Raw genomic sequence first — 26,908 nt, forward strand, 5'->3', positions numbered from 1 at the left:
CGATCTTTTCACTGGAAGGCTAAGACTGTGCTATTCCTTACACAGCAAAACTGGAGGGAAAGTTCAGAATGGCCAGTTTATGTACTAACGCCTCACTCCGAGTGCCCTGGAGTGGGTCATGTGCCAGGCCATGCAGTCCAGTGATGACAGGTGGTGAGGACTCCAGCAAGATCATTTAGGTGAGCAACAGGGCTTCTAGAACTAGCACAGGCAGAATGGTCGGCCTGTGTCCTCCAGAGGAGAGCGAAGGCCCGTCCTCTTCCAAGCCGGACCCCCTTCCACACACGTGCTGTGCCATGGTCATCGATGGCCTGTGTGCGCTCTGATCACCTCCTTCTTTCCCAGGTGCACCTGGACCCTCAAGCTGAGCCCAGAGCGAATGCTCAGAGAGTCCTTAGTTTTTTTTTTTTCCCTAGACTTTCCTGAGTACTGTATTTACATAGCATCTACCCTTCTCCCCCTCTTGAAGTCATGACTTATTCTATAATTATTGTTGGTTTTTTTTCCCTCCAACACACCTGAGTTCATTCAGTGTTGTTCTTCTGGTTGAGTGTCTACAGTTGATCTCCCGGAAGTAGGTAACTTCTCAGAGGACCCACTCCTGTAGAAGACTGAGAGAAGACTCTCTCTCTCAGCAGCCATTAACTGCCTGTAGCTCTCCATCTGTGGGGGACGCTTTGTGAGATTTCCCACATCCACGTCGCAGGGCGGCTGGCATGATCTCCATGCAGGTGTTATTTAGGTGACCGTATTGTTGAGATTCCACAGGCACCGCTCTCTTGTCATACAGAGAAGACACGGCCTCCAATCTGACTTCCCGGTCCTCTGGCTCTCACAGTCTTTCTGCTCCCTCTTCCATGATACTGCCCGAGCGAGCCTGAGCAGTGGGGGCTTGCTGTAGATGTGTCCACAGATGACGATGGGTGGCCTGTGATCATTCTGACCAGTCATGGATCTCTGTAGTGGCCTCCATCTCCTGCAAAAAGAAGCTTCTTTGATGAGGGATGAGGGCTACACTTCACCGGGTGATTCCCACTCCTGCGGAAGCCAGGACGGCTCCAAGGACTTGTGGAGTCTTTCAGGGCCGATGGACACTGAAGAGGTTTTCTGAGAAAGGCAGGTCTTCTGTTGAGCTAAAGTGAGCCAGTGCTAGTCCAGCCTTTGTTTGTACAACTTTTATGGGAGACTTTGCTGGCCGAGGTCTGTTAGTTGAAAGAATCAGACAGGCACTTGAAAGGTGTTGACTGAAATGGTTCAAGGTTGTCACATGGAACCCGAGCAGCTGGGGGCCTCAGGAGAATCTGGAAGAAACCCAGATCCGAGGTGTTTTTCTGTCCTCTCTGTCTGCATGGTTTTCCTGCTTCCCACAAAGGCAGCTGTTGTCTGATTACTCATTGCTGTGTTCTGTGGGAAGCTGCTGGGCTGGCCTGGTGATGTCACCCCCTAGTTTGGGGGCCCATCACTAGGTGACATGTTCTTGGGTGTAGCACAAATTGTTAGAAGGTCTTATTAATAAAAACAAACCTGGAGTCAGGTACTGGGGTCAACGCTGGAAGATCAGAGAAGCAGAACAAGCCATAGCTACCTCACCTCGCCAATTCTCAGCTGATCCTGTTTCATCAGACTGGAAGCCTCTGAGTCCTCATTCGGAATGGATCTCAGCTGAACTGCTGCTCGAAAGCCTGAAAGCTTAACCAGCTCTAGTTCCTGGTTTTCACGCCTTATATACCTTTCTGCTTCCTGCCATCACTTCCTGGGATTAAAGGCATGAGTCACCTTGCCTTTCCAGTGTAGCTTTGAACTCACAGAGATCAGGATGGATCTCTGCTTCTGGAATGCTAGGATTAAAGGTGTGTGCTACCACTGCCTAACCTCCATGTTTAACATTATGGCTGTTCTGTTCTCTGACTCCCAGATAAGTTTATTGGGGTGCACAATATATCAACCACACTTGGGTTTTGTGAAAGAAGATGTGGTCACTAGCCAGTGAAGACACTGGCCTCCCTGCTGTGGGGAGGTCTTTCTGCGTGCTGTGAATATGCGTTGCTCCCACTGGTTAATAAATAAAGCTGCTTTGGCCTATGGTAAGGTAGGACAAGAGCCAGACGGGAAATCCAAGCAGAGAGACAGGGAGAAGAAGGGCAGAGTCAGGGCAGACACCAGCCTGCCACCCAAGGAACAAGATGTCAGCAGACTGGTAATGCCAAAGCCATGTGGCAAAATATAGATGAATAGAAATGGGTTGATTTAAGATGTAAGAGCTAGCTAGCAATAAGCCTGAGCCATAGATCAGAGTTTGTAATTTTTATTTTTTGTTTTTCGAGACAGGGTTTCTCTGTGTAGCTTTGTGCCTTTCCTGGATCTCACTCTGTAGACCAGGCTGGCCTCGAACTCACAAAGATCTGCCTGCCTCTGCCTCCTGAGTGCTGGGATTAAAGGCATGCGCCACCACCATCTGGCTAGAGTTTGTAATTAGTATTAAGGTGATTATTTTATAAACTACTGCAGGCCAGGCAGGACACAGAAAAGCTTCTGTCTACATTGATGCCAATGCAGTGCATGCACATCCTAAAAAGCTTTAAAAAAAAAAAAAAAAAAGAGGGCTTCTAGACCCACAAAAATGGGAGTGAAAGACAGCTTCTTGGTAGCCGCAATTTTTCCGATAGGCTCTGTTTACTGGTGGCTAAGAGATGCATGGCTCCTTTAAGAGACAGCTTCCTGGTTCATGCTTTTGTTTCTTCAGAAGAGGAGACACTTTGGATTCCTTCCAGGTTAATATGGATTCACCAAGGAAGACCCCAAGAGGTCTCCAATGGGATCTATGGCCCAGATGATCCAACATCCAGAACAGCTTCAAGGCAACTGGCTGAGACAATGAAGCCTCACAGACTACTACAGTCAAGACTTGACCATAATTCTAAATTTTCTCAGGATCCTTATAAGATTTCCAGGGTCCCCAATCAGCAGGAAGTAGTATGAAAAGCTATGCCCAAATTCCCAAAATATTGTTTATAAATGTTTGTTTTTATTTAAAGGGGAGTTGATTAAAAAATGGTTAACAGTCAATCTCTTTTTAAAGAAAAAGAGGGATATGATATAGAAATCATGGAAAAAAGATAGATATTAAATCTACTTTAATCCAAAAACAACTGTTACTCTCAAAATACTTTACATTAGTATGGATTTTGATTTATTAATACAAATTTAAGGTCAATTTTGTTGTAGTATATGTATATTTCTATTGTTGTTTAGGGTATTATGTTTATACAGCTCATTTAAAAATGTAATATTAAGCGGGCGGTGGTGGCGCACGCTTTAATCCAGCATCGGAGCAGAGCCAGCGGATTCTGTGAGTTCGAGGCCAGCCTTGGCTACCAAGTGAGTTCCAGGAAAGGCGCAAAGCTACACAGAGAAACCCTGTCTCGAAAAAAACAAAAAAACAAAAAAAACAAAAAAAAAAAATGTAATATATAATTAAGAAATACAGATTAATAGTCATCTATAATAACAAACTTATAGTCATGTTAGTTATGTTTTCAAGGTCATACAGAGATATATTTCAGATTCTTCAAATACTTCAAAGACCTACAGAATATGCCATTTAAAATGTTTTAAGAACTTTGACTTTTCAAACACATCTGCTCCTGGCAGCACCAATTACTTCCAAGAGGATGATGGGCACCAAAGAAACTCATTATGGAGTTTGCTTACAATGTGGGGAAGTTATCCACTTGGGCAAGAAACTGCTCTTGCCTGGACTGTTTGACAGCATGTTGTATAAACTGGACATGCAGGACCCATAAGAAAATGGTTGGTCTGGAACTCAATGTCGACCAGGTTGGTCAAACTCATAGAGATCCACCCTCTATGCCTCCCACACGCTGAGATTAAGGGATGTGCAGCACCAAGCCTGGATCTGCTTTTTATTATTTTTATTTTTTTATATTTATTTATTTATTTTGCTGTTTCAAAAGCTTTATTTTACCTTGGCCCAAGACATGGGAGGGGCTGCAGGATGGTTACTAAGCTGCCTAGTGGCTTGAGAGGTTCAGGTGGAAGTTCAGATGCAGGACTGGCTGATGCAGAGCAGGGGAGGGAGCCCTTTGGGAGGTGAGGGAACTCCTAGTGGTGCTTGAGAGTGAGCCAGCCGCTCAAAGAGATACTTGCCCAGAGATGGCTGGGGCACGCCAGTCTGTGTCGGCTGTGGCCTAGTCAGCCAATGCAGGTTGGTCAGCCCATCTTCTTGGTGGGCTTCACTTCCTCATTCAGGAAGTGGTTTTCCAAGAAGTCACAGAGATGAGGTTCTGTGTGGGCAGAACCCAGGGAATGAAGATCCAAAAGGACCTGGTTTGGGTCCTTCTCCAGGGCCGAGGCAGCTTCCATGGCCTCCTGGGTTCTACCCCACTCATCTTGAGATGGCTTCTATACATCCTGGAAGAGTGAATGGCCTCTGTGATCATTCTGCAGCTTGAGGAGTCCCTGGGCGCCTGGAACTTCTCCTCGGTCAATTCTTGGAAGAAGTGGTCTGTGCCCTCCAGACTGGCTCTACATTTTAGACAGGGTCTCATACAGCCCAGAAGGCTTGGAACTCATTGTACAACTGAGGATGACCTTGAACTCCTGATCCTCCTGCCTCTACTTCCCTAGCATTGAGATTACAGGCTTGCTTCCATCCTTAATGTAACGTATATGGTAGCAGAGATCAAATCCAGGTCTTTGTGCATGAGTGGCCACCTCTCTGCCAGATTGAGCTACATCTCAGTCCCCTCAATCACTTCATTAAAGGCCCTGTCAAATGCAGTTACATTCTTCGAGTACTTGGGGTTAGTATTTAATAAAATACGATTTACAAAGCAAAACACCTGATTTGTCCAATGGTGTCTCCATTTAAGATCAGGAAGCAACAAATACGAGCCTCAAAGTTGGCATGCTGAGCTCCATAGGCAGCAGCTGATCAGCCCTTGCTCCTCAGAGACATCAATGTCCTACCTCACTCTGTAGCCCAGGCTGTTCTTAAATTTGCCACCCTTCTGCCACGGCCTCCAGTGTGCTGTGTATACTACTGTATCCATCTTAGTAGGTTTTCTTTTTTAAAAAAGATCTTATTCAAAAGCCTCCCAGCACCACCCCCTACCCATCTCAATAAAGAGATTAGTTCACTTAGCAGTATAAGTTCATGGGAACTTGAGACTGTGATTGTCCACAGCTGGACCGTGATACCCATGACAGAGCTGTGCTTCATCCCTTGAGGGTCCTTGCACAGTGCCATCTCAGTCCATGCTCCTCTGATATGTGAAGAGTGAAGCCACCAAGAGTGTCTTTCACAGCCACGGATCTGTTTTAGGATACAGCGTTAGGTAAACTTTCTCACGGTGCAGACCGTACTGAGGCCTGTGCTCTGATGATGGCTTTATGTGCCTGAATCAAATAGATTTATAGTTCGGCACAAGTCATTGTTGGGATTCCTGGCCACTCCCCCAGCTACGTGACCACACATGCACAGTTCAGTAGTCAAGCAAGGGGCCTTACACAATGTAATCCATGCATTGTGTGATTGCGAAATTTGTGCCCAGCGTGATGACGCAATCTATGGGCATGCATGATGTAGCTAGAGTTTTCCTGCCTGGCTCATAGTCAAGACAAATCTCTCTCACCTGCCAGTCCCACAGCCGCTCAGATCCAACCAAGTAAACACAGAGACTTATATTGCTTCAAACTGTATGTCTGTGGCAGGCTTCTTGCTAACTGTTCTTATAGCTTAAATTAACCCATTTCTATAAATCTATACCTTGCCACGTGGCTCTTTGCTTACCGGCGTCTTCACATGCTTCTTGTCATGGTGGCGGCTGCAGTGTCTCTTTTCTGCCTTCCTGTTCTTTCTTTTCTCCTCTCTGTTAGTCCCGCCTATACTTCCTGCCTAGCCACTGGCCAATCAGTGTTTTATTTATTGACCAATCAGAGGAAAACATTTGACATGCAGACCATCCCACAGCAGCATGGCATAGCTACGTGAGCCCATATGTGCGTGTGCAGGGGAATCCATAAGCAGCGGATCACAGACTCCTCCCCGTTCTTCTCCTTCCCGCCCTCTCTCTCTGCACGTGTCTTCCACAGACCTGGTCACGCTCTCTTCTGCCCCTCTCTTCTCCTAATAAAGCCCTGGTAGTGGGTTTCCTCGTAGCTCGTGGCCTTTCTCGCACAGTAACGGCGCCGCTTAATGAATGACACCGCACCACTGCGTTGAAACCGACAGTCACGTGATGGTTAATTCCGTCAGCTTGACTGGATATGGAATCCAGAGGACATATCTCTGCAAAGACAGCAGTTTAGACTCACCGTGAAGTCTCTTGCGTGGGGGTCCTGAGCTGCCAAAAGGCAGAGGGAAAAGGAAGCAAACTAAACACGTGGCGCTTTACCTTCCTCGGCTTCCCGACGGGGGCTACCATTTCTGTCTCCGAGTGCCTTGTGTCCCCTCCCACCACCGCGCAGTCCTCAGTCCTCAGCATGGCCACGTACCTCCTCCTCAAACCGGAAGCCAAAGCATCCTCTCCTCCTCCCCTCCACAGCTTCTGGTCTGGTCTTTTGTCGTGGCAATGAGAAAAGTGACTAATACAGTTGTGAACACCAACAACCAGGGGATGCATCAACTCCCACTGACACTCGGCTTAGTAGCCTGGGTTTGCAGACACGATGCTTTCAATAATAATAATAATAATAATAATAATAATAATAATAATAATAATAATTTTTTTTAAAAACTGAGGACCGTACCCAGGGCCTTGCGCTTGCTAGGCATGCGCTCTACCACTGAGCTAAATCCCCAACCCCTAGAATAATGATTTTAAAATGACATTTCTCATAGTTGGTTCACCTCGATCCGCGTTAAACATGCCATTACTCCGTAAGGTGTGGCAAATGTCGCTGAGGTTGGTTTCCTCACTAAGGATGGAGTTACTTGTACCCATCAGCACCAGTTATACAGCGGTTGTGCTGGATGAGGGACATTGCGGTGGATTTGATTTCTCTTTTTTCAGATTCCTGTTTGCTATAAAATGTGTGCAATTGAGAGATTAGCTAATTGAGCATTGAATAAAAGGCTGTTGGATTTGTTGGTGTTAAAGACAAAGGAGAGTTAATTTAGAAGCCAAGCTCACATAACTGAATGTTGGATAACAGGCTTGTGCTATGTCTGATGTCCATAGCCTTCAAAGGACTTGGCTTGAATTAGCCAGATCCTTTTCCCAACTGAAAGCCCAGCTCAGCAGTTCTGTGAGAAATATGCCAGCATTGCGGTTGGATTGTGAAACGCCCCCATAGGCTTCTGTGTCTGAGTTCCTTGTCCTTAGCAGGTGATGCTCCCTGGAGAGTTCATAGAACCTTCTGGAAGTGGAGCCTTGCTGAGGTGAGTTGAGGCTTGGTAGCCTGGGCCCACTTCCTGTTTCTTTCTCTTCTTCCTGTGTATTCAGTGTGATAAATGTGGGGGGGGGCCCCAAAACAGCTTGACCATAGAGTTGCCATGACAGGCTTAGAGGTCCAGACACAGCTTCTGGCAGGCAACACCTGGACCCAGGAGAAGCCCTGAGCTGACCCCACCCAGTGGATCCTGCATCTAGAGGAGACACCTGACATTCCAAACATTCCTTATACCCAGAGACAAATGTCAGCCAATCAGGGTCCTGAACCCTGGAAATCTCCTCACCCCGACCTCTGCTATGATAGAAACCCGACCCCACCTGCGCTCAGGGCTCTCTGCTCTCACTGCTGTGTGGACAGACAGACAGACCAAGCTCAGAGCTTGAAAATAAAGGCTCTTTGCTTTTCCATGCGGGATTTGGTCTCTGTGGTGGTCTTTTGGGGGTCCCCACAATCTGGGCATAACAATAAGCTGGCCTCTCACTCCTATCCCCATGCCTTCCTGCCATGATAGTGTGCACCCCAGAACTGAAGGCCAGAATGGTCTCTTCCTGAACTGCTTCCTATCTGGCGTTTGTCACAGCGACATCGTGAACACACTCTTCCAACAAGTATTGGCATGGAAAGCTACGGAGAGCCAAGCCACCAAGAGTCTTAAGGGTGTAACTCAGCAGAGGTAAGGTAAACAGAGGTGAGCCCGGGAAGTTCAGAAGTTTGCATGGACCCCTTCAGGTGTGGCTCCTCCACTGAAGGTCAGCGGTCCCTTGAGGTCCCTTCTTCTGAAGGAGGAAGTCAGCTTTGGCATTTCCCTGGGGTGACCCGAGGTCTTTGTTCAGATCGGATGGCAGCCCACCCAGCGCCTTCCTTACCCTTATCCTTTCTGTTGGAGTGTGAATGGGGTTTGTGTTCCCCGAGGGTCCCCACGCCAGAATCTTGGTCCCCATTGTGGTGATGCTGAGAGTTGGTGGGAGGTTGAAGAGATGAGGAGTATTGGAGGGTGGAAGCTCATTGGGGGTGTTGTCCTCCGACAGAACTAAACGTTCTCACTGAGCCCTGGTGAGTTCTCACAATGGTGGGTTGTTATGAAGCAAAGCTATCCCATGAACTTGGTCTCTTGGACATATACTCGTTCTTTCCCATTTCTTTGGTGTGATATAGCCAGGGTGCTCACCAGAGACTGAATACATGAAGCCACTGGCTTGGAATTTTGGCCTCAGAACTGTATGCCAAATCAACTTCTTCTCTTCAGTCAATACCCATAGTCAGGTGTGTTATTACACAAACTGCAAATGGAATGATGACTTACCTCCTCCTGCCTGCCTTGCAAACTGACCCCAACCTGAGCTGCCTCCCTGCCTTGACATGTGGCTCTTCCCTGGGTCTCCTTCCTGTACACCAAATAAGTGGACTTCAGTGGGCAGGTCCAGTGGACTAGCAATACTGGACGGACATTTTCCTCATCATTCAAAGAAGACTTTCTTGGAGAGGCTGAGGATATGGCTTAGTTGACAGGGTGCTGGCTTAGCCATGCACGATGGGTTCCATCCCCTGCAGTGTCACCACCGTGGGATGGTGGGACACACCTGTCATCCCAGCACTCAGGAAACAGAGGTGGCAGGATCAGAAATTCAAAGTTATCTGCAGCTATGTTGTGAGCTTGAGGCCAGCCTGGGCTACATGACACTCTGCCTAAATAAATAAATAGAGATATTACTTGAGGGAGAAAACCCTTTATATACACCTATTAAAACAATCAGGTGTGGTGGCGCTTGCCTTTAGTCTAAGCACTCCGGAGGCAGAGGCAGGCAGATCTCTGTGAGTTCGAGGCCAGCCTGGACTACAAAGCCAGTTCCAAGATGGGCAAGGCTGTTACACAGAGAAACCCTGTAGCAGGTATTCGTTTCACCTATGACCTTGGGGTACCAGCCCCTGGGCATGGCCTCTTGGGCAGCTTAAGACCTGAGAAGCAGCCGGGCGGTGGTGGCGCACGCCTTTAATCCCAGCACTCAGGAGGCAGAGCCAGGCGGATCTCTGTGAGTTCGAGGCCAGCCTGGGCTACCAAGTGAGCTCCAGGAAAGGCGCAAAGCTACGCAGAGAAACCCTGTCTCGAAAAAAAAACAAAAAACAAAACAAAAGACCCGAGAAGCATGTATTCCGGCCCCTTCTTTCTCTCTCTCTCTCTCTCTCTTCTCTCTCTCTCTCTCTCTCTCTCTCTCTCGTGTTCTTGGACGGTGGTGGAGACTGACTGAGGCTGGGGATGCAGGGTAGGACTGTCTCAGCCTTCCAGGACTCTGTGTTAGTTAGTTAGTTCTCCTCAATCTAATTCCTTAATAAGTAGTTCCTCTTTCAGTTATCTGTGGACTTCCTGCATTAAAACCCTGTCTGGAAAAACCAAAAAAACAAACCAAACCAAATCAAAACAGAAACACACACACAGACTGGGGCTCCAGCTGAGTGACAGAGCGCTTGACCAGAACGGACATGGCCTGGGGTTCCACCCCCAGCCTCATCAGGGAAAAATGAAAGCAAGGCACCTTCCAGGCTGCTTGGTATCTGTTTTTCTCAGTTAGCCCCAGTGGATTGCTGTTTCTTTCTTTCTTTCTTTTTTTTTTTTTTTTTTTTTTATAGGAGGGATTTTGTCCTTGTTCGTTAGCTGATGATTAAAAATGAATTATAATAACGTTCAAGTACTGCATGTCCAGTCAAGCGCTATCTTGGAGTGATAAATAAGCATAAAGAAAAAAAAATACAGTTGCTAATGTTGTCTGTTACTGCCAGCTGCCAAGGAAATTACCCAGGAGTGGTAAGTCGGCCGTGGAGACCTGGCTGGGTGGTGTGCTTCGCTATGCTTTTCACTTATCACAATTTTGTTAGAAAATTGGGGCTTGGGCTGGAGAGATGGCTCAGGGTTAGGAGCACTGGCTGTTCTTCCAGAGGACCTGGTTCAATTCCCAGCACCCACATGGCAGCTCACAACTGTCTCTAACTCCAGTTCCAAGAGATCTGACACCTTCACACCAGTGTACATAAAATAAAAAAATAAATTATTTTAAAAAAAAAGAAAAAAGAAAGAAAATTGGTGGTTGATCCATCAGAAGAAAGCCACTTGCCATCACAAGGTCTGGGATGTGCTTCTTATGGATCATGTGTTTGGGGAGGGTAAAGGAAATGCTTGTTTCAGTGAGAAAAGAGAAAAACCAAAGGGCAAGCCTGCATGCGGACAGACTGGCGAGCAGCGCAGCTCTGAGGGCACCTGCAGGGGGCGCTGTGTCATGGGGGTGGGATACTGTGGACTGGGGAAGCCAGGGAAGGCTGCCGTCCCAGCTCAGGGGCTGTCCACTCCAGGCCCTGGGCACTGAGCTCCTGCACCCTCCACGGCCTCTCCCCAGGGATCAGAATGCACACACTTATTAGTTAGGGATGCTTGGTGTGCACACACCAGGCATGGGCTTTGTGGATTTGTTCTGACATCCTTGTCAGAATATCAGGTACGCAAAGTCCTTGCTTGCAATCACGCTCTTAAAAATCTTATTACATCTATCTGTCTATGTATCTGTCTGTCTGTCTGTCTATCTGTCTGTCTGTCTATCTATCTATCTATCTATCTATCTATCTATCTATCTATCTATCTATCTATATTTGTGCCATGGCACCTGTGTGGAAGTCAGGGTTTCCAACCATTTAGGTCCTGAGGATTGAACTCAGGTCCAGACAACCAAGTGCCTACTGAGCCATCTCACTGGCCCCCCAGCTCTCTTTTAGTTTTTTTCTACTTTGAGGCATGGTCTCACTAAATCTCCAAGGTTGTGATCTTCTCCAGCCTCCCTAGTAGCTGGGGTTTTAGGCCTGCATCACCAGGCTCAGATATTCTGCCCCTCTCCCTCTTCCTCCCCTTCCCCTCTTTGTTCCCTGCCTCTATCCTCCCTGCTCCCAGGCAGGGTCTTATTATATAGCCCTGGCTAGCCTGGATTCACTACATAAGCCAAATTGACCTTGAACTCCCAGATCCACCTACCTACATTCTAATCTTGGACCAGCCCTATGGCCTTGGGCAAGTTACCCAATGTCTTTGGCTTTATCTTTCAGCTGGACAGTGGGGAGCATATTTTGGTAAGTTGTCACACCCATGATAGGGAAGATTGAATTAGAAATCACTTAGCTGGGCGAACTGTAATTTCAGCCCTGGGGAGGCAGATGTCGGGAGACTGCAGAATGTTCTAGGCTTGCCAGAACGATTAGAGGAATTTTTCTCAAAACAAAATTAAACAAAGAACCCCAAACCAACAGAAACTGCACGGTGTACTTTGTGAGCCTCACGGTCGGGATTCCCCCTGCTGGCTTCCCTTGAGGGGTAGCTCAGTCTCTCCAAGCCCGGCTTGCTGTGCTGGCCTGGTGTGGCTGCACTCCAGCCCTGTCCACTCCGCTCTCCTTGAGTGGGGTGGTGTAACACATCCATAGAGGAGAGGATGGCCAAGTGTGCCTGAGGCAGGTGGATCTCTAGCTCACGGGTCTGCATCCCACCCACTGTAGGTCAGGGGACACTGCTTCAGCTGGCTCTCACCTGGCCAGGGGGAGGGAGAAGCTTTGTAAGCCAAGGGACACCCACCTGGAGGAAGAGCTGCCGTCACCGCGGTCAGCCCGGTCAGCCCGGCGGCCGGCCCTGTGCACTCTGGAAGGAAGGAGCCGGCTCCCTTCCTCCCCACTGATGAATTAGTAATCAGGACAGAGTGAACTGAAGCAGAAGACAAGCAAATGGGATTTCTACTGGGGACCCCTGGGTGCATTCTCAGTAATTGTTTTTTATTTTCATCTCCTTTCTGTTAAAATGCATTTTGAGACGGGGGTGTGTGGGGGGGCTGGGGTTGTCTGTCCCCTTTTGCCTCGGAGTTTCTGAAATATTCCACAGCACGGTCCCTGCCAATTCTGCAGAAGTGTTGCTGTTGCTGGGATCCTGTTCGCAGCCAAGTGGGAGAGTGTCTCCACAAAATGCCGTTCCAGTGAAAACATGCAAAATAAAATGCAATAAAGCCAATTGCAAGGAGGCACTGTTAAGTTCCTTGAGTGTGACCTTGATGGTGTGGTGTTTGTTCCTCGGTTGTGGCAATCTGCACACCTGGGCTGCTCCTGTCTTTTCTTTGTTGCCGAAGGTTGCTCACGGCTCAGAAATTTTCCTGGAGTTTAACATCTTTTCTGGGACTTCTCTCACCCCACTTCTGGTGTCTGTCCTCAGATACTAACACTGGTTAAACTAGTTTTTCCTACCAAACCCAGCACATACCTTCAGCCTTTGAACACTTACTTATGCAAACCTGGCCTCGCAGCCCAGGGTGGCCTCTTGATCCTTCTGCCCCCCAAATGTTGGGGTCACAGGTCTGCACAGCACAAGGCCAGAGCATCTACTGATTGACTTAAGCAGGTCCACAGTGCACCTGGCCACAGCATCTATTGATTGACTTAAGTAGAGTTTTTTTCTTGTTTGTTTTTTGGCCCAGAATCTCAGGTGGCCTAGGCTGACTTCAAGTTCACTGCAGAGCAGAGGGTGACCTTGAATTTTCTGTCCTCCTTCTATCTCCTGAGTGCTGGGGTACACGCCTGCACCACATCACGCCACAGTCAAGAGCAGGGAGAGAATGAATGCATGCATGCTTTGCACCCAGCTAGCTCTTTCTTTCTTTCTTTCTTTCTTTTTTTTTTAATAGAATATGTATTTTTTATTATTTTTAAAATTGTGTGTGCACTAGGGCATGTACCTGTGAGGGCAGGCACCTGTGGACGACAGACGATTTGTATCCCCTGCAGCTGGAGTTATAGGTAGCAGAGAGCATTTGACTTGGGTGCTGGAAATGGAACTTGAGTCCTCTGCAAGAGAGGTACAACTGTGAGGTAGTGATGGCATACACCTTTAAGCCTTTAATCCCAGCACTTGGGAGGCAGAGGCAGGCGGGTCTCTGAGTTCGAAGCCAGCCTGGTCTACAGAGTGAGTTCTAGGACAGGTAGGGCTACACAGAGAAACCCTGTCTCGAAAAAACAAAACAAGACAAATCAAAACAACTGCCCCCCACCAAAAAAAAAAAAACAAATCAAAAACCAAAATCTGGACAGGACAACTGCTGACCAGCCCTTCAGTCCCAGCTTCCCCTACTAGAGTCTAAGCCCGCAAACCAGGAAAAGATGCCATCCTTTCTGGCTGGGTCTTCATATCAATTCAGGCAATCAAGACAATTTACCAGAAACATCCCCACAGGCCAACGGATCCAGATAAACCCTCATTGAGACTCTGTCTCTTCCCAGTGGTTCTAGAGTCTCCTAAGCTGACAAAGAAGACTAACCATCACAAAGGTGACTTCAACAGGAAGCATTTTTATTCTTCCCAGGTCTTCAGTGGGGTGGGTGAGGCTCATTTACATTAGGGGACCCACCCAGAAAATGGGAACTCACGGGATGGGAGTGTCCATCCTTGTCTGGGGTCTTCACCGCCCCTCGGCTGACCTCGCTTATCATCCTGTATCCCTACTCAGGGCTGCTGCGCAGCTGGGAGTGCGTGGGGCCCTCATCCTCTTGGGGACGAGAGGAACCCGTAGTGTGACTTTAGCAACATCTGCACGTGGCCAGCTTCTAACGAGGAGCGAGCGGGGTGGAGGAAAAGCCGACTCGCCGCCGCCGGGTCGTGCAATAGAAATGTTCTCTCCCCTCATCCCCCTCCCTAAACCATCCCTTCACTCTGCCTTTTACGACTCTATTTTTTCCCCTTTACTGCCAATTCCATGTTCTCTTTAGATGTCAACCGTGTCCTCAGGAGACAAGATGGCCGAGGACTCTGCCAGATGGCATTTGTCTGTGTTTTTAATCAAAATGCCCCGTTCTCTCCTCCACAGTGTGAAGCAGCCACATCCTGCTCGGGTCAGACACAGACAGAAGTCCACCGTAGCTCCTCAAATCTGTGAGGTCAAAAAAAAAAAAAAAAAAAAAAATGCAACTAAGGGCCGCATAGACCCAGTTCTGTCGGCTCCCGGGCAGCCTCGGCACGGCGGGCAGTGTTCCCTGTACTCGGCTGTGGCAGGTTCACAGAGAGATGGACTGGAGCTCATACTTCAGTGCCCATCCCCCCGTGGGGAACAGACAAGTGCTGAGCGTACCTACGTTGCTTCATTCAGTCTTTCAAACACTGGCTGAAAGGCTGTCACCTGCTTTTTTTCTTTTTAAAGATTTATTTTTAATTGAGAATATTTTGTTAATCCTCCCCGGCAAGAATAAGATGACTACCACACTGTTTGAGCCAAATTTGAAACAAGCTTTGCTAAATAATGGCCAGGACAATGGACAGTGGCCAGGTCTATACCCAGGATTCCCAGAGCATGGCACCACGTTACATTACCCAGAGGCTTACGAAGGCAAACCCTACAAGGCTACATACTTCCTGCGTTCGTCCAACTGAGGCAGGTATACATCCTGACTACCTGAGATCACTCACCTACCTGTGGTCAAGCCCATCCTGGGCAGTCGGGGCAACCAAGCTTCTTCGTGAAGCAAAAGCCACTTGGCTTGTTATCGTTCACAAACCACAGCTTCCAGCAGTCCAGGAAGTTATCTGTCCTTGGGCAAGTGGATTCCAGGTTAGAGGCATTTCTGTTGTATAGTTCTCTCTCTGTCTCTCTTCTCTCTCTCTCTCTTTTGGTTTTTCAAGACAGGGTTTCTCTGAGTAGCCCTGGCTGCCTACCAGGCTGGCCTTGAACTTGGAGATCCACTTGCCTCTGCCTACCAAGTTCTGGGATTTAGCTGGGCGGCACACGCCTTTAATCCCAACACTCCAGAGGCAGAGCCAGGCAGATCTCTGTGAGTTCGAGGCCAGCCTGGGCTACCAAGTGAGTTCCAGGAAAAGGCGCAAAGCTACACAGAGAAACCCTGTCTCGAAAAACCAAAAAAAAAAAAAAAAAAAAAAAAAAAAAAAAAAAAAAAAAAGTTCTGGGATTTAAAGTGTGAGCCACCACTGTGTGGCTGTTTTACAGATCTCTTAAGCATGGTAATCTAAACTTAAAACATAAACTATCTAATTTCATGTGTCTGGGTCTTTTGCCTACATGTACCACATGCAGGCCAGAGGAGGAATGTTGAATCCCCTTGGGACTGAAGTTACAGAGGATTCTGAGCTACCACTGAGGTGCTGGGAGTCAAACCCAGGTCCTTCAGAAGAGCAGCTGGTGCTCTTAACCACAGAACCATCCCTTCCAGTCTTTATAAAATTACAAATGTGTGTGTGTGCACACGCATGTGCATGTACATGCAGGTGCCTAAGGCCAGAGGCGTTGGATCCCCCTGGAGCCAGAGTTACATGTGACTGTGAGCTGCCTGTCATGGGTACTGGGGACAGAACTCCGGTCCTTTGGACGGGCAGCAAGCTATCTTTACTGTTAAGTCATTTTTCCAGCCCAGTCTCACACTTATAGATCAGAAACTGTGGTTTGGGGGTTTCGCTAATGTAGCCAAACTTAAGCCTAACTTCTGTGAGTTGGTACTGCGCTAAATGTGGTACTTTCAACGTTCCGAACATCCCTATGGGTTAGTTGATATGCCCAGTTTAGAGGAGAGACTGAGGCTTAAGATGGATGTAGACATCTGCTCAAGACTACAGAGCTAGTGAGCTGGGTTCTTATAGTCATCTGGCCTGCCTGAATCCTGATTGTGTAAGGTGATGAGTGTGTGATATTTCTTACCACCTGTAACACTGTTACCTTCCTAGCAGGGAGGTCCAAAGACAGCAAGCTTGAAGCCTAGGTTAGAAAAGAGACCCATTGCAGGGGCTCTTGGTTTTAGCTGGGGGTTGGCTCTAGGACCCCCTGGGTATCCAGGTCTTTGGGTACTCACATCTCTTCTGTGGAATGGATATACTTACTCTATATATACCTCTATGCTTTAAAGCATCTCTACATGACTTCTGGTACTTCGTATAGTCAATGTTTCCATAGTTATTACCTCATATTGCTTAAGAATAATTTTTCCTGGTTGAATTTAAAGATGTGGAACCTGAATGTTTGGAAGATTGACTCCAATGTTTGGAAGATTGTCTTTTCGAGAAAAGTACTTAACTCAAAGTACCAAGGCTTCTACAGGCCCACTGCCTCCCTCTCCTGTGGAGGATACCATCTGGGCAAATGTTAGTTAATGCCATGTGGGAGCTATTCTGTTAAGCAGTGCTGTAGAAATTATCCATCCTTGCCTTTAATCCTAGCACTCAGGAGGCAGAGGCAGGCAGACCTCTTGAGTTCCAGGAAGCCAGGGCTACACCGAGAAACCCTATCTTGAAACAAACAAACAAACAAACAAACAAAACAAAACAACAGCAAAAAAAGAAATTATCCACCTTCAAATGCATTATCATTTCAGTAACATAGATAGGAAACTGAGGTAGGAAAGTAACCTATTCTAGGCCACAATTTGGATAGGGCTTGACTGGCAGCCTGGTTCCAATATTTGCATCTTTAACCACAGACAAACCCATTCTTGAGCAGCCTTGGGGTCGGATTCTGTACTCATATCCATTCAAATGCACACAGCACAGCCCTTTCCAAGATGGAAGCTTATGACACAGCCAACAGCTTCAATTAATTAATTCTTAATTAATTTGTAATTAATTAGAGAATCAATTCTTCACTGAGAAGCCCAGGCAGGTACTGGCTCAGATAAAGCTGGTTTTTGCGATTTCTTTTGGGAAGAAGAAACCCCAAATCTGACTGAAAACACTTGCTGTAACACTGTCATGAAACCTGGAGCACAAGTCCCTTTGAATTCTCCCTGGGCACAGGAGGCTCTCCTGTGTCTATGAGCATACCCTGCTCACCAGAAGTTCAGGAAATGCCAGCCAACCTGGGCTCTCAAGAATGTGTAGCAATTGGTCAAAGGTAGGGAGAGTGCCTGCGTCTGGGTGTTGTGACACCTTTTGAGGGGAGAGGCAATACATGTCTACTCACCCCAGGTCGGGATCTCACGACAGGCCAAATTACAGATACCACCAAAGTCCAACTTGGTGAACCAGTGGATTTTATTGGGGTTACTTACAGGAGCAGAAATAACTCAGACAACCACATCACCAAAGCCCACCCCAGTGTGAGTGACAGCTCATAAAGCTGGGAACCTGGAGCACACCATGGCACAGCCCGCAGGAAGCTCCACAACTCCGAATGTTCTTTCCAAGTGACTCAGTTGGCCTAAATCATTTCTAGTTGGCTCAGCTGGTTTCGGCCTTTTAGGAGGCTGGGCTGGTCTCATCTCACAGTCTTTACAACTTGGCTCATCTGAGAGAGACCCTCAGCTATTACTACTTACTACATCAGGGAGGGCTTATTGAATCTGGTCAGTTTCAGGGACTTCCTGAAGCCATTTTTTGTTTTGTTTTTTTGAGACAGAGTTTCTCTGTGTAGTTTTGGTGCCTGTCCTGGATCTCGAGCTGTAGACCAGGCTGGCCTCACAGAGATCCGCCTGGCTCTGCCTCCCGAGTGCTGGGATTAAAGGCATGCATGTGCCACACTGCCCGGCCTCCTGAAGCCATTTTGAGTTGTTTTCCTTTCCGCTTAAGAAGCAGAACTGCTCTGAGGGAACTTCCACAGTACTGGGCAAAGAGAAGAGGCCAGAACGGAGAGGCTGAGATCTTCCTGTTTAGAACAATCATTCTGTAAGGTGGAGACTGATTTGAGGAGGTAAGGGCGGATGGATTTCAGGTGGATGCCTTTGATGAGGGTCAGGTGAGAGGATGGGAGGCAGGACGGGTTTGGGAGGTGGAGGATACTGAAGGAAAAGGCATCAGTGGCCTTATCATTTTGAAATAGTTCTATCTGTAGTCAGGCTGGTCTTCAATTCATTATTGTCCCACTTCATCCTCCTCAACCAGCCAGCCACACCGCACACGACTTCAAGGCTGGTATACAGTACAAGATACTCCTGGGGTCTGCTTTTCCCACTCTCTGGGCAAACTGGCTTAGCTCTAAAGTGAGGGGAAGGCCCTGGACTGGATTAGGGAAGCGGATTTTGCTAGTAGCTCTAACGCAGGTGAGTCTGTTTATGGCTCACAACACCTTGAGACAGGCAACCTGCAACACCTGCTGGGATTTTAGAGAGATCTGAAGCATGTGCAGACCTGGTCAGAGTCACTGTACAATGTCCAGGTGAACGGGAACCCCAACGAGTCCTGGACTGTCCAATACTTGCCTAAGACCACAGTGCCTACTTGGTCTAGTGTACGACATCCTCCGGTTCCCGTGGGTATTGCGTTGGGATTTTCTCTCACCTAAGTAAGTTCCCGTTTCTCCCTAGAGCCAGCCAAACTAGACCACGTGTCGCAGGTAAAGGTTTTTGGCTCTTCGCCTCCCCCATTCTTTCCCCCCCCTTCCTCTCTGCCTTAGGTAGCAGGAAAATCCTTTACCTCTGACCAATCCCACGACCGCCGAGCCGCGCGCGCGCGCCAACCCCAGCTCATTCGTGCACGTCATTGGCCACCTCCACCTATGCATGGTGACAGGCAGCCTCACGGACCTATTGGAGGAGGAGGCGGAGGCCAGCCGGCCCTCCCGAAGCTGCTTTGTTAAGGGCTCCCTCGCTGTGGCCCGTGCAGGCACGCTTCGCCATCCTTGGCGCGGTTTCTCCGGGCTGCACCGCCAGGGCCTCGTGTCCAGGCATCCGGGAGCGAGCCACGCCAGCATCCCGCCGGCCATAGGGTCCAGCCGGGGCCGGAGGCCGCTCAGGTATCCAGCGTGCGCCTGTTGTCACTCTCCAGCCCAACTCCGAACGCCCCGCTCCTGGGTTCTCCGCCTCCGATTGGCTGGCCGGAGGCGGAGCGATTGTCCGCGGCTCCAATCGGAGTTCGGTTTCCCACGGGCTCCCGAGGCCCCGCCCCCGAGGCCGCCGGCCCAGGAGCCCTGACAGTTCCCATTGGCAGACCGAGAGCGGGCCGAAGGGCTGAGCAGCGCCGCTGCCGTCGGGCGCGCAGCTCTGCAGCGCGGCGAACGCTTCGGCGCCCGCACCCCCAGGGGCCCAGCGGCCCCGCATTGTGCCGGGCCGGGTCATCGAGATCCTGGATGAACGTCGCCGGTGAGTACCGCGGGCCTAAGGGGGGCGGGCCGGCTGGCCAGAGGCTCCACGAGGGATGGCGATGAGAAAGAATGCTTGGAGCCGCGGTGCCCGTGGCGGGCACGTCCTGACTCCCATCTCTCGCATACTGGGGCTCCCGGTGGGTCCTAGCTCCCCCAGATCGGGCTTTGCTTGTATTGTTTTCGTGTGCACACACTTGGGAGGTGTGGTGATCTGGGGAGGGAAGGCACACCTCTATCGTGCAAAGGAGCGTCCGGGAACCAGGCGAGACAGCGGAGCCCGGGAGCTGGCGCCGAATGCAAGTGACAGCGTCCAGACGTTGGCATTCGATCTTCCTGGCAGCAGGAGGTCAGCGTTGACCTGCGGCGGCCTCGTCTCTATGTATTTATCGGCTGATTTTTAATCAACTTCGGGGAGGGCGTGCGTGTGTGTGTCTGGGTCTATCTCTCTGTGTGTGTGTCTAGGTCCCCGACTTGGGCACTTATGGGCCTGGCCCTTCGCCAACGCTGCCGGGTGTTCACCTTGGCCATCCGTGCTGCGCTCCGGGTCGGGCACACCGCGGGAGAGCCGTGGGGGCGGGCACACAGGGTGAAGGACCTGCGGTGGGCTAGGGAGGGGGCATTTAAAGCAGCATCCTACGTGTGGGCAGACAATGACTGGTCCAGGTGGTGGGGCTGTGCTTTGCGTCCGCTCTTCGGACCCCATCCGGGTCTGGCCCTCTCCTCCGGCTCTGCTTCTCCGATGCCTGTGCACCGAGAGGCTGGCCACCCGGCTGGGGACCCGCGTGGGGCCGGCTTTTGTTTACAGACCTCGCCATTGGACGAGAGGTACGCTCTCAAGGTAGGGCCACTGCCGCTTGCCCACTACGAGTCAGAAGTTGATGTGTGTCTTCAGGTGACGCCCCCTCCCCGGGTCTCAGGCCCGAAGCTTCAGGGAAAAGACCCGACTCTGCTCCTTCGCACCAGCCCCGCCCCGCCCGGCTCACTCAGATCTGCACCTAGAGGCGCTGATGTCTTTGGCCCAGCTGGGTCAAGATGGGCTGTCCAGGCGCGGACCTCGCCACGCACATCCCTTTCTAGTCGCATCCTCTGGCCATCCTCCAGGGTCAGATAGACTTAGATAGAATCTAATCAGTCTTTTTCCTGCCTGGTGGCTGACAGGTTTTGAAGGACGCGCGGGGAGCCCTTGGGAACACCGCAATCCTTGTCTGCTTCCGTGGTACCCATGCAGTCCCGTGCAGCAGCTGGGCGGCATCCAGGTGTCGGAGCGTCTGGGTTCGGGTGTCCGTTCGGTGCACGCTGACTTGGCGTACACTTTGAAAGCTGCAGCAGAGGTTGAGAGGTCTGAGGTCATAAGCGTCGGGGCTTCCAGTTCCGGCTGATGATCAGTTTACCAACTGGGTGATTTCCTGGCAGAGCTACTTAATCTCTTAGAGCCTCAGTTTGTGCGTCTGTACAGTGGAGATGCGGTTCCTTTTGAGGGCGGGTGGTGGTGATGAGATGAGGATGTCAATGAACTGCATGATACAGAGACAACCACACGGGGAACATGGAAGTTATGTGGCGTGTTTGTTAGGGGAAATCTGTTCCACACACAGAGTAGCTCCCTCTCTCCTTCCATTTTGTGGATTCTCCTCTCTCCCATTGCATTATACGAGGCACAAGGACTCCTCTTTTCAAATCCAACAGGACTTGTTTTTAACTTGGTCTTAGATTTAATTATTCTTACCTAATCTCGCGCGCGCGGTGCCTTTTTATGTGTGTGAATTTTCACTGCGTCCGAGTTGTTTCTTCTTGCTGCTTCTTTAAGGCTGGAAAAAGCCATCCAGGTGGGAAACCTTTGCTGTTGAACTAATAGCAGTTTACTAGGCAGTGAGTGCTGGGAGCTAGAGGGCCCGTTGAACAAAGGGCTGTCTGGAGAGAGGAAGGAGTACTTCCTAGTAGAGGTGAAATTGAAATTATGTCTTGTAGCTGTAAAAGTTTGGAACACCACTAGCTTCTAGAAAAGGCTCTTGTACAGAGCTGCAAGGATTGGAGACTGAGTGGTCAACACTGAAGTTGCTAAGTAATTATCTTTGAATGGGGGGGAGTAAAGGCAGGGGGTGGGGTGGGGTGCTGTCTAAGCAGGGGAGGTGGAAGAGGAGAATTATTTCACTGAATATTTCCGAGCGCTGTCCCTGTGTTTTGACTTGGGTTTCCTGTTCTCCTGGCCTTTCACCAGTGATTTACTCTAGGCAAACATGAGAAGCCAGTTTCATGTTGGAAAAAAAAAAAAATGCAAATCAAAGAGCAAGTCATAATCACACAGTTAAAAAAAAATCCCAGGACTCTTGGCAGACTACGGTATCACTGAAGAAATGCTTCTTTGGTGCAAGTTATTGAGGGAGGTGCCACATTGTATCCTTTGAATGGAGACCCCAGAGGCCTCTGCTATCCCAAAGCCAGCAAGCAAACAAAAACCAGGCCAGAGACTTGCAGTCTGCCCAAAGGTTGCAGGAGTTCCTACCCATAATTGTACACCACCCCCCCATCCCCCTCTGCCGCCCCAACCCCGATGTCCAATTTCCTGGTCCCGTGTCTGTTAACCTAAATGGAGAATGGCTGCCCCCAGCCCGCATGTGCCATTGAAGTGAACAGAGCAGTAGCATTATTACTAGACACCTATTAGTTAACGTGATAACCTGCTTAAACTTCTACTCCCTGCAAGAATTCCAGCCCATTCTGAACTCTCCTGAGAATTCTGTAGCTCTCTGGGATGAAGAAGCCCTCTACCCCAGCCCCCTGCTGTTGTTCAGGGATCGAATCAGTTGGGGGTCTAAACTTAAAAGGGGAGCCAGGTTAGGAAATCTCATTAGCTGACAGTTTAACTACACACCAATGCTCCTCCAAAGCCCTAGGGCAAAGACTTCTCCTGGCCCTCTGCATTCTCCCCGCCCCCCCCCAGCTTCATCTAAGCCAAGTGGAAAAGTTGGGTAGGTCCTAACTTCTCACCCCCAAATTTCTGAGGTTGGTGAGAACCCTAAACTTTCTGGACGCCTAGACAGACACAAACACACACACACACACACACACACACACACACACACACACACACACAGTTGCTTTTCTAAATCGAGGGAACAGGTACAGGGTATATGGTGTTTTTGCCTTTTTGTTTTGTTTGTGGTTTTATTCATTGTCAATAAAAGATCCATAAAATTGAATCTACAAGGCCACCACGGCTGTCTTTTCCTCCCATCCTAATTACCTTCTCTCTCTCAGCATGCTATTTTATGTAACTCTGTGCCACAGGAGAAAAAAGGGCCTTTTAGCATCATAGTAGGCCACATCACTTACTTGAGAATATTAAAGAAAAATAAAAGAGGCACTCAGAAATTAAACGGTCCCCAGCAAAGAGCAGACCAAGAAGGGAAGCAGTGTTCCAGTGTAAACGTGTACAAGACATTGATAGTTAGGCACAGCTTCCCGCTCTGTACCCTTCCCAACCTCTGGCACCTTCTTCCACACCCATCTAGCATAAGACTTTCTCTGTTCCCTTGGTCTTCGGGGACCTCATTAAGCAATTCACAAGGGCCTGGGCTGCAAGTATGGGCAGTGGGAGAGATTCCTCCAGGGCTGGTAGATCCTTCTAGAAGTCCTCACAGGTCTTTTGTTAGCTAGAGAAGTTCCTCTCCCAGTTGCCAAGAGATCATGCACTCGGATGTAAGGCAGCGGAGTAGAGGGCTCCCTGGCAGACAGTGTAGACGTTGAGCGCTAGGAATCGGGGACCGTGCTGGCTGCGCATGAGAAGAAGGTGGGTTACCGGAGCAGATGCGTTGTCTGCGTTTGGAGGAGGTTAAACAAAGGGGTTGGTGATTCATGGAGAAGTGGTGGGAGGTTCTGGCAGCTGAGCAGATCCTTCGCTTCAGAGTAGGCCAAGGTCTTTTGGGGCTGGGTCCCGCCACAAGCCTTTCTTTCTATAAAGTGGGACAGTTTGAGGTGGGAGGCGTGGCGGGTATCGCAACATTTTTGAAACCTAGGAAAACTGAAGTATGATATGAAAAGTGCCTGGTGTTTTCTGCTGGGGACATTTTAAGTTGGGAAGTAGAAATAAAGGGGGGGGGTGTTTAAACAAAACAAAACGGAATACTTCCTCCAAACAACCACCATTTACTTGTTCCTTTTCTGCCAGCATGGAGCATGGCGTTATTGAGGGCAGGGACTGGTGTTGTTCCTTTATCTACAGTTTTGCTTCCCACACTTTCAATTACTCTCTGCTAATTATGGTCCCAAAACATGGAGTATCAGATTCTAGAAACTGTGTAAAGTTATTACTGTTATTACTTTATTGCTGTTATTAGTATTTTGAGATGTGCTTTTGCAGTGTGCCAGGCTGCCTTTGAACCCATTCATTCTCTCACCATGCTCCTGCCTCAGCCTCCCGAATGCTGGGGTTTCAGGTATGTACTGTCAGACCTGGGCAAAGTCTCAGGTTTTAACTAACCTTCGTTAAAGTCTGCAGTTGTGGTTATTCTATCTATTTATTGGAGTGCTTGGGTTCTAACCCAAGGCCTCGCATACACTGAGTTCTCCCATTCAGCCATACCCCTGGGCGAACTATATGAGTTACTGTGGTTTCTCCCTGCCCTTTCTCTGAGTCAGGATCTCACTCTGAAGCCCCAGCTGTCCTGGAACTCACTCTGTAGACTACATTGGACTCAAACTCACAGAGATCTGTCTGTCTCTGCCGTCTGAGTGCTGCTGGGATGAAAGGCGAGCTTTGGCCGGGTGTGTGACGGTGCACACCTTTGATGTCAGCACAATCTATTGTGAATTTCCTACTGTGTCTGTTTACAGTTACATTTAGCATTGGTCTGCAGATGTTGGAACAGACATTGTGTGTGGTGTGTGTGTGTGTGTGTGGGATGTGTGGTGTGTGTGTGTATGTGTTATGTGTATGGGGTGTGTGGTGGTGTGTGTGTGTGATTTGTGGTGTATGTGTGTGTTATGTGGGGTGTGTGTGTGATTTATGGTGTGTGTGTGTGTTATGTGTGGTGTGTGTGTGGTATGTGTGTGATGTGTGGTGTGTGTGTGATGTGTGTGTGTGGTGGGGTGTGTGTTGTGTGTGTGATGTGGTGTGTGTGTTATGTATGTGATGGTGTGTGTGGTGTGTGTGTGTGATGTGTGTATGGTGTGTGTGTGATGTATGTGTGTGTTATGTGTGTGGTGTGTGATATGTGTGTGTGTGTGGTTGTATCATGGAGCTATCTATTGGTCAGTCTGGTTTGGAACTGACCTTGTGCAGGAGGTCTTGGGGCTAGTTTGTCCTGCAGGTGTGCTGTGTCTGGGGGTGCTGCAGGACTGGAGTAGGCCTGAGCCTCCTCCTGGCTTGGGATGGGTATGGAGTAGACGGGCTACTAGGCTAAGGACGTTCACTTGCTTTTCCTTAAAAGCCCCAGACACACGTCTGTGGCCATGTGGGAAGACAGGATGTCCTGCAGGAACTGGCTGCCTTTGTAAAGACTGCCACCCCTGGGGTCTCTCACCTCCCCCTGCCACTTTCCCGTCTTCCTTAGAGCCCTGAACCTCGTAAACACAGATCCAGCCTACTTCCTGCTCCAGGTTTCCTGTGCCAGCTCTGCAGAGGTGATAATGGCCCCAGAAACCTGGCAGGGCAGCCCAGGGAGGTGGAAAGCCTGTCAGGATGAGGCCCCGTCTAGGGATGTTCCCTGTGGAGGTCTGGGGGGAGGAGAGCCGGAGGTGGAGATGTGTGTTTGGACTCGTGTGTCAGTGGTCCCCAGGGAAGGAGGCTTGGATGCCTTGCAGGCTGCTCCTGTCCTCCTACTTATTGGAAGGCTCCAGGCTCTGTGGGAGGGATCTCAAGCCTGGCCTGTCTTCAAAACTCACAACCTAGTCTCTGTGATTTGTTATATTCCCAGCCCTGGTTTGTTTTTTTTTAAAAAGACATTCTTGCTCTGTAGCCCAGGCTGACCTTGAATTTGAGATCCTCCTGACTCAGCCTCCCGAGAGCTGGAATTACAGGCGTGTGCACCACACTGGGCCCAGGGTCTCTTCGTCCACCCGTCAGCACCTGGGCTGGATGGAATGTGTGTGATTGGTTACATTCCGGAGGTGATGATTGCCAGTGGGAATGGTCTCTGGGGACTCCTGGGGTGGCTCACATTCACTTTTCAGGGACACTGACCACATGCTGTATAGCACAGGCTTTCTTTCTTTCTTCCTTCCTTTCTTTCTTTCTTTCTTTCTTTCTTTCTTTCTTTCTTTCTTTCTTTCTTTCTTTCTTTCTTTCTTTCTTTCTTTCTTTTCTTTCTTTCTTTCTGTCTTCCTTCCTTCCTTCCTTCCTTCCTTCCTTCCTTCCTTCTTCCTTCCTTCCTTCCTTCCTTTTTTTTTGCTTTTTTCAAGACAGGGTTTCTCTGTGTAGTTTTGGTGCCTGTCCTGGATCTCACTCTGTAGCCCAGTCTTGCCTCGAACTCACAGAGATCCTCTTGGCTCTGCCTCCCGAGTGCTGGGATTAAAGGCGTGCTCCACCACCGCCTGGCACAGGCTGCCTTTGAACTCACCTCAGCCTCTCTAGTGCTGGGGTCACACACGTGTGCCACTGTGCGTACACGGGTTGGCATAATTTTTCTTGCATTTGTATACGTGTGCTGCATCTGTATGTGTATGTATGCCTGTGTGTATGTGTGTGCATGCCTGTGTGTGTGTGTGTATGCCTGTGTGTATGTGTGTGCATGCCTGTGTGTGTGTGTGCATACCTGTGTGTATGGGTGTACATGCCTGTGTGTGTGTGCATGCCTGTGTGTATGTGTGTGCATGCCTGTGTATATGTGTGTGCATGCCTGTGTGTAAGTGTGTACATGCCTGTGTGTATGTGTGTGCATGTCTGTGTGTATGTGTGTGCATGCCTGTGTGTAAGTGTGTACATGCCTGTTTGTATGGGTGTGCATGCCAGTGTGTATGGGTGTGCATGCCTGTGTGTATGGGTGTGCATGCCTGTGTGTATGGGTGTGCATGCCTGTGTGTATGGGTGCGCATGCCTGTGTGTATGTGCATGGGTGGGCTCATGAGTATTTACCTGTGCCTGAGTGTGTGAGGAGCTCAGAGGCTGACCCTTGAGTGTCTGTTATCCCTTTATTTATAACCAAGGCCTAGTCTCTTTTGAGCCTGGAGCTTGCTTTGGGTTGTCCAGCTAGCCAGCCTGCCCTGGGGAATCCTTTATCTTCCCTCTTCTCTCCATTGAGCACCGGGATTACAGGTCAGCTGCACAGGTGGGCTTTTATGTGAGTGCCAGGGGCCCAACAACGGTCCTTACACTTGTGTGGCAAGTACTTGATCGGCTGTGGTGTCTCTTGAACCCCAGCATATGGTGCTTGAAGCAGCATTCTTGTGGCAGTATGTATCGGTAATCCGTCCGTTTC

General features: G+C 49.3%; 2 protein-coding genes across 2 annotated transcripts in view; one reads left to right on the forward strand and one right to left on the reverse strand.

Annotated features, from left to right (window-relative positions):
• Positions 1–18,822: 18,822 nt before the first annotated feature.
• Positions 18,823–19,494, reverse strand: LOC114698400. Its single transcript, XM_028877054.2, is given in 3 exon segments — positions 18,823–18,878; positions 18,881–18,959; positions 18,961–19,494. Coding segments are annotated over 3 exon segments (642 nt in total). The 5' UTR covers positions 19,468–19,494.
• Tiam1 (TIAM Rac1 associated GEF 1) overlaps positions 19,406–26,908 on the forward strand; it is a 379,222-nt gene continuing 371,719 nt past the window's right edge. Inside the window, 1 exon segment of the mRNA XM_037209650.1 lies at positions 19,406–19,491. The gene's annotated coding sequence lies outside the window, so the exon portion shown is untranslated.

Source organism: Peromyscus leucopus, chromosome 12 (assembly GCF_004664715.2).
Source record: "Peromyscus leucopus breed LL Stock chromosome 12, UCI_PerLeu_2.1, whole genome shotgun sequence".
Lineage (NCBI taxonomy): Eukaryota > Metazoa > Chordata > Mammalia > Rodentia > Cricetidae > Peromyscus > Peromyscus leucopus.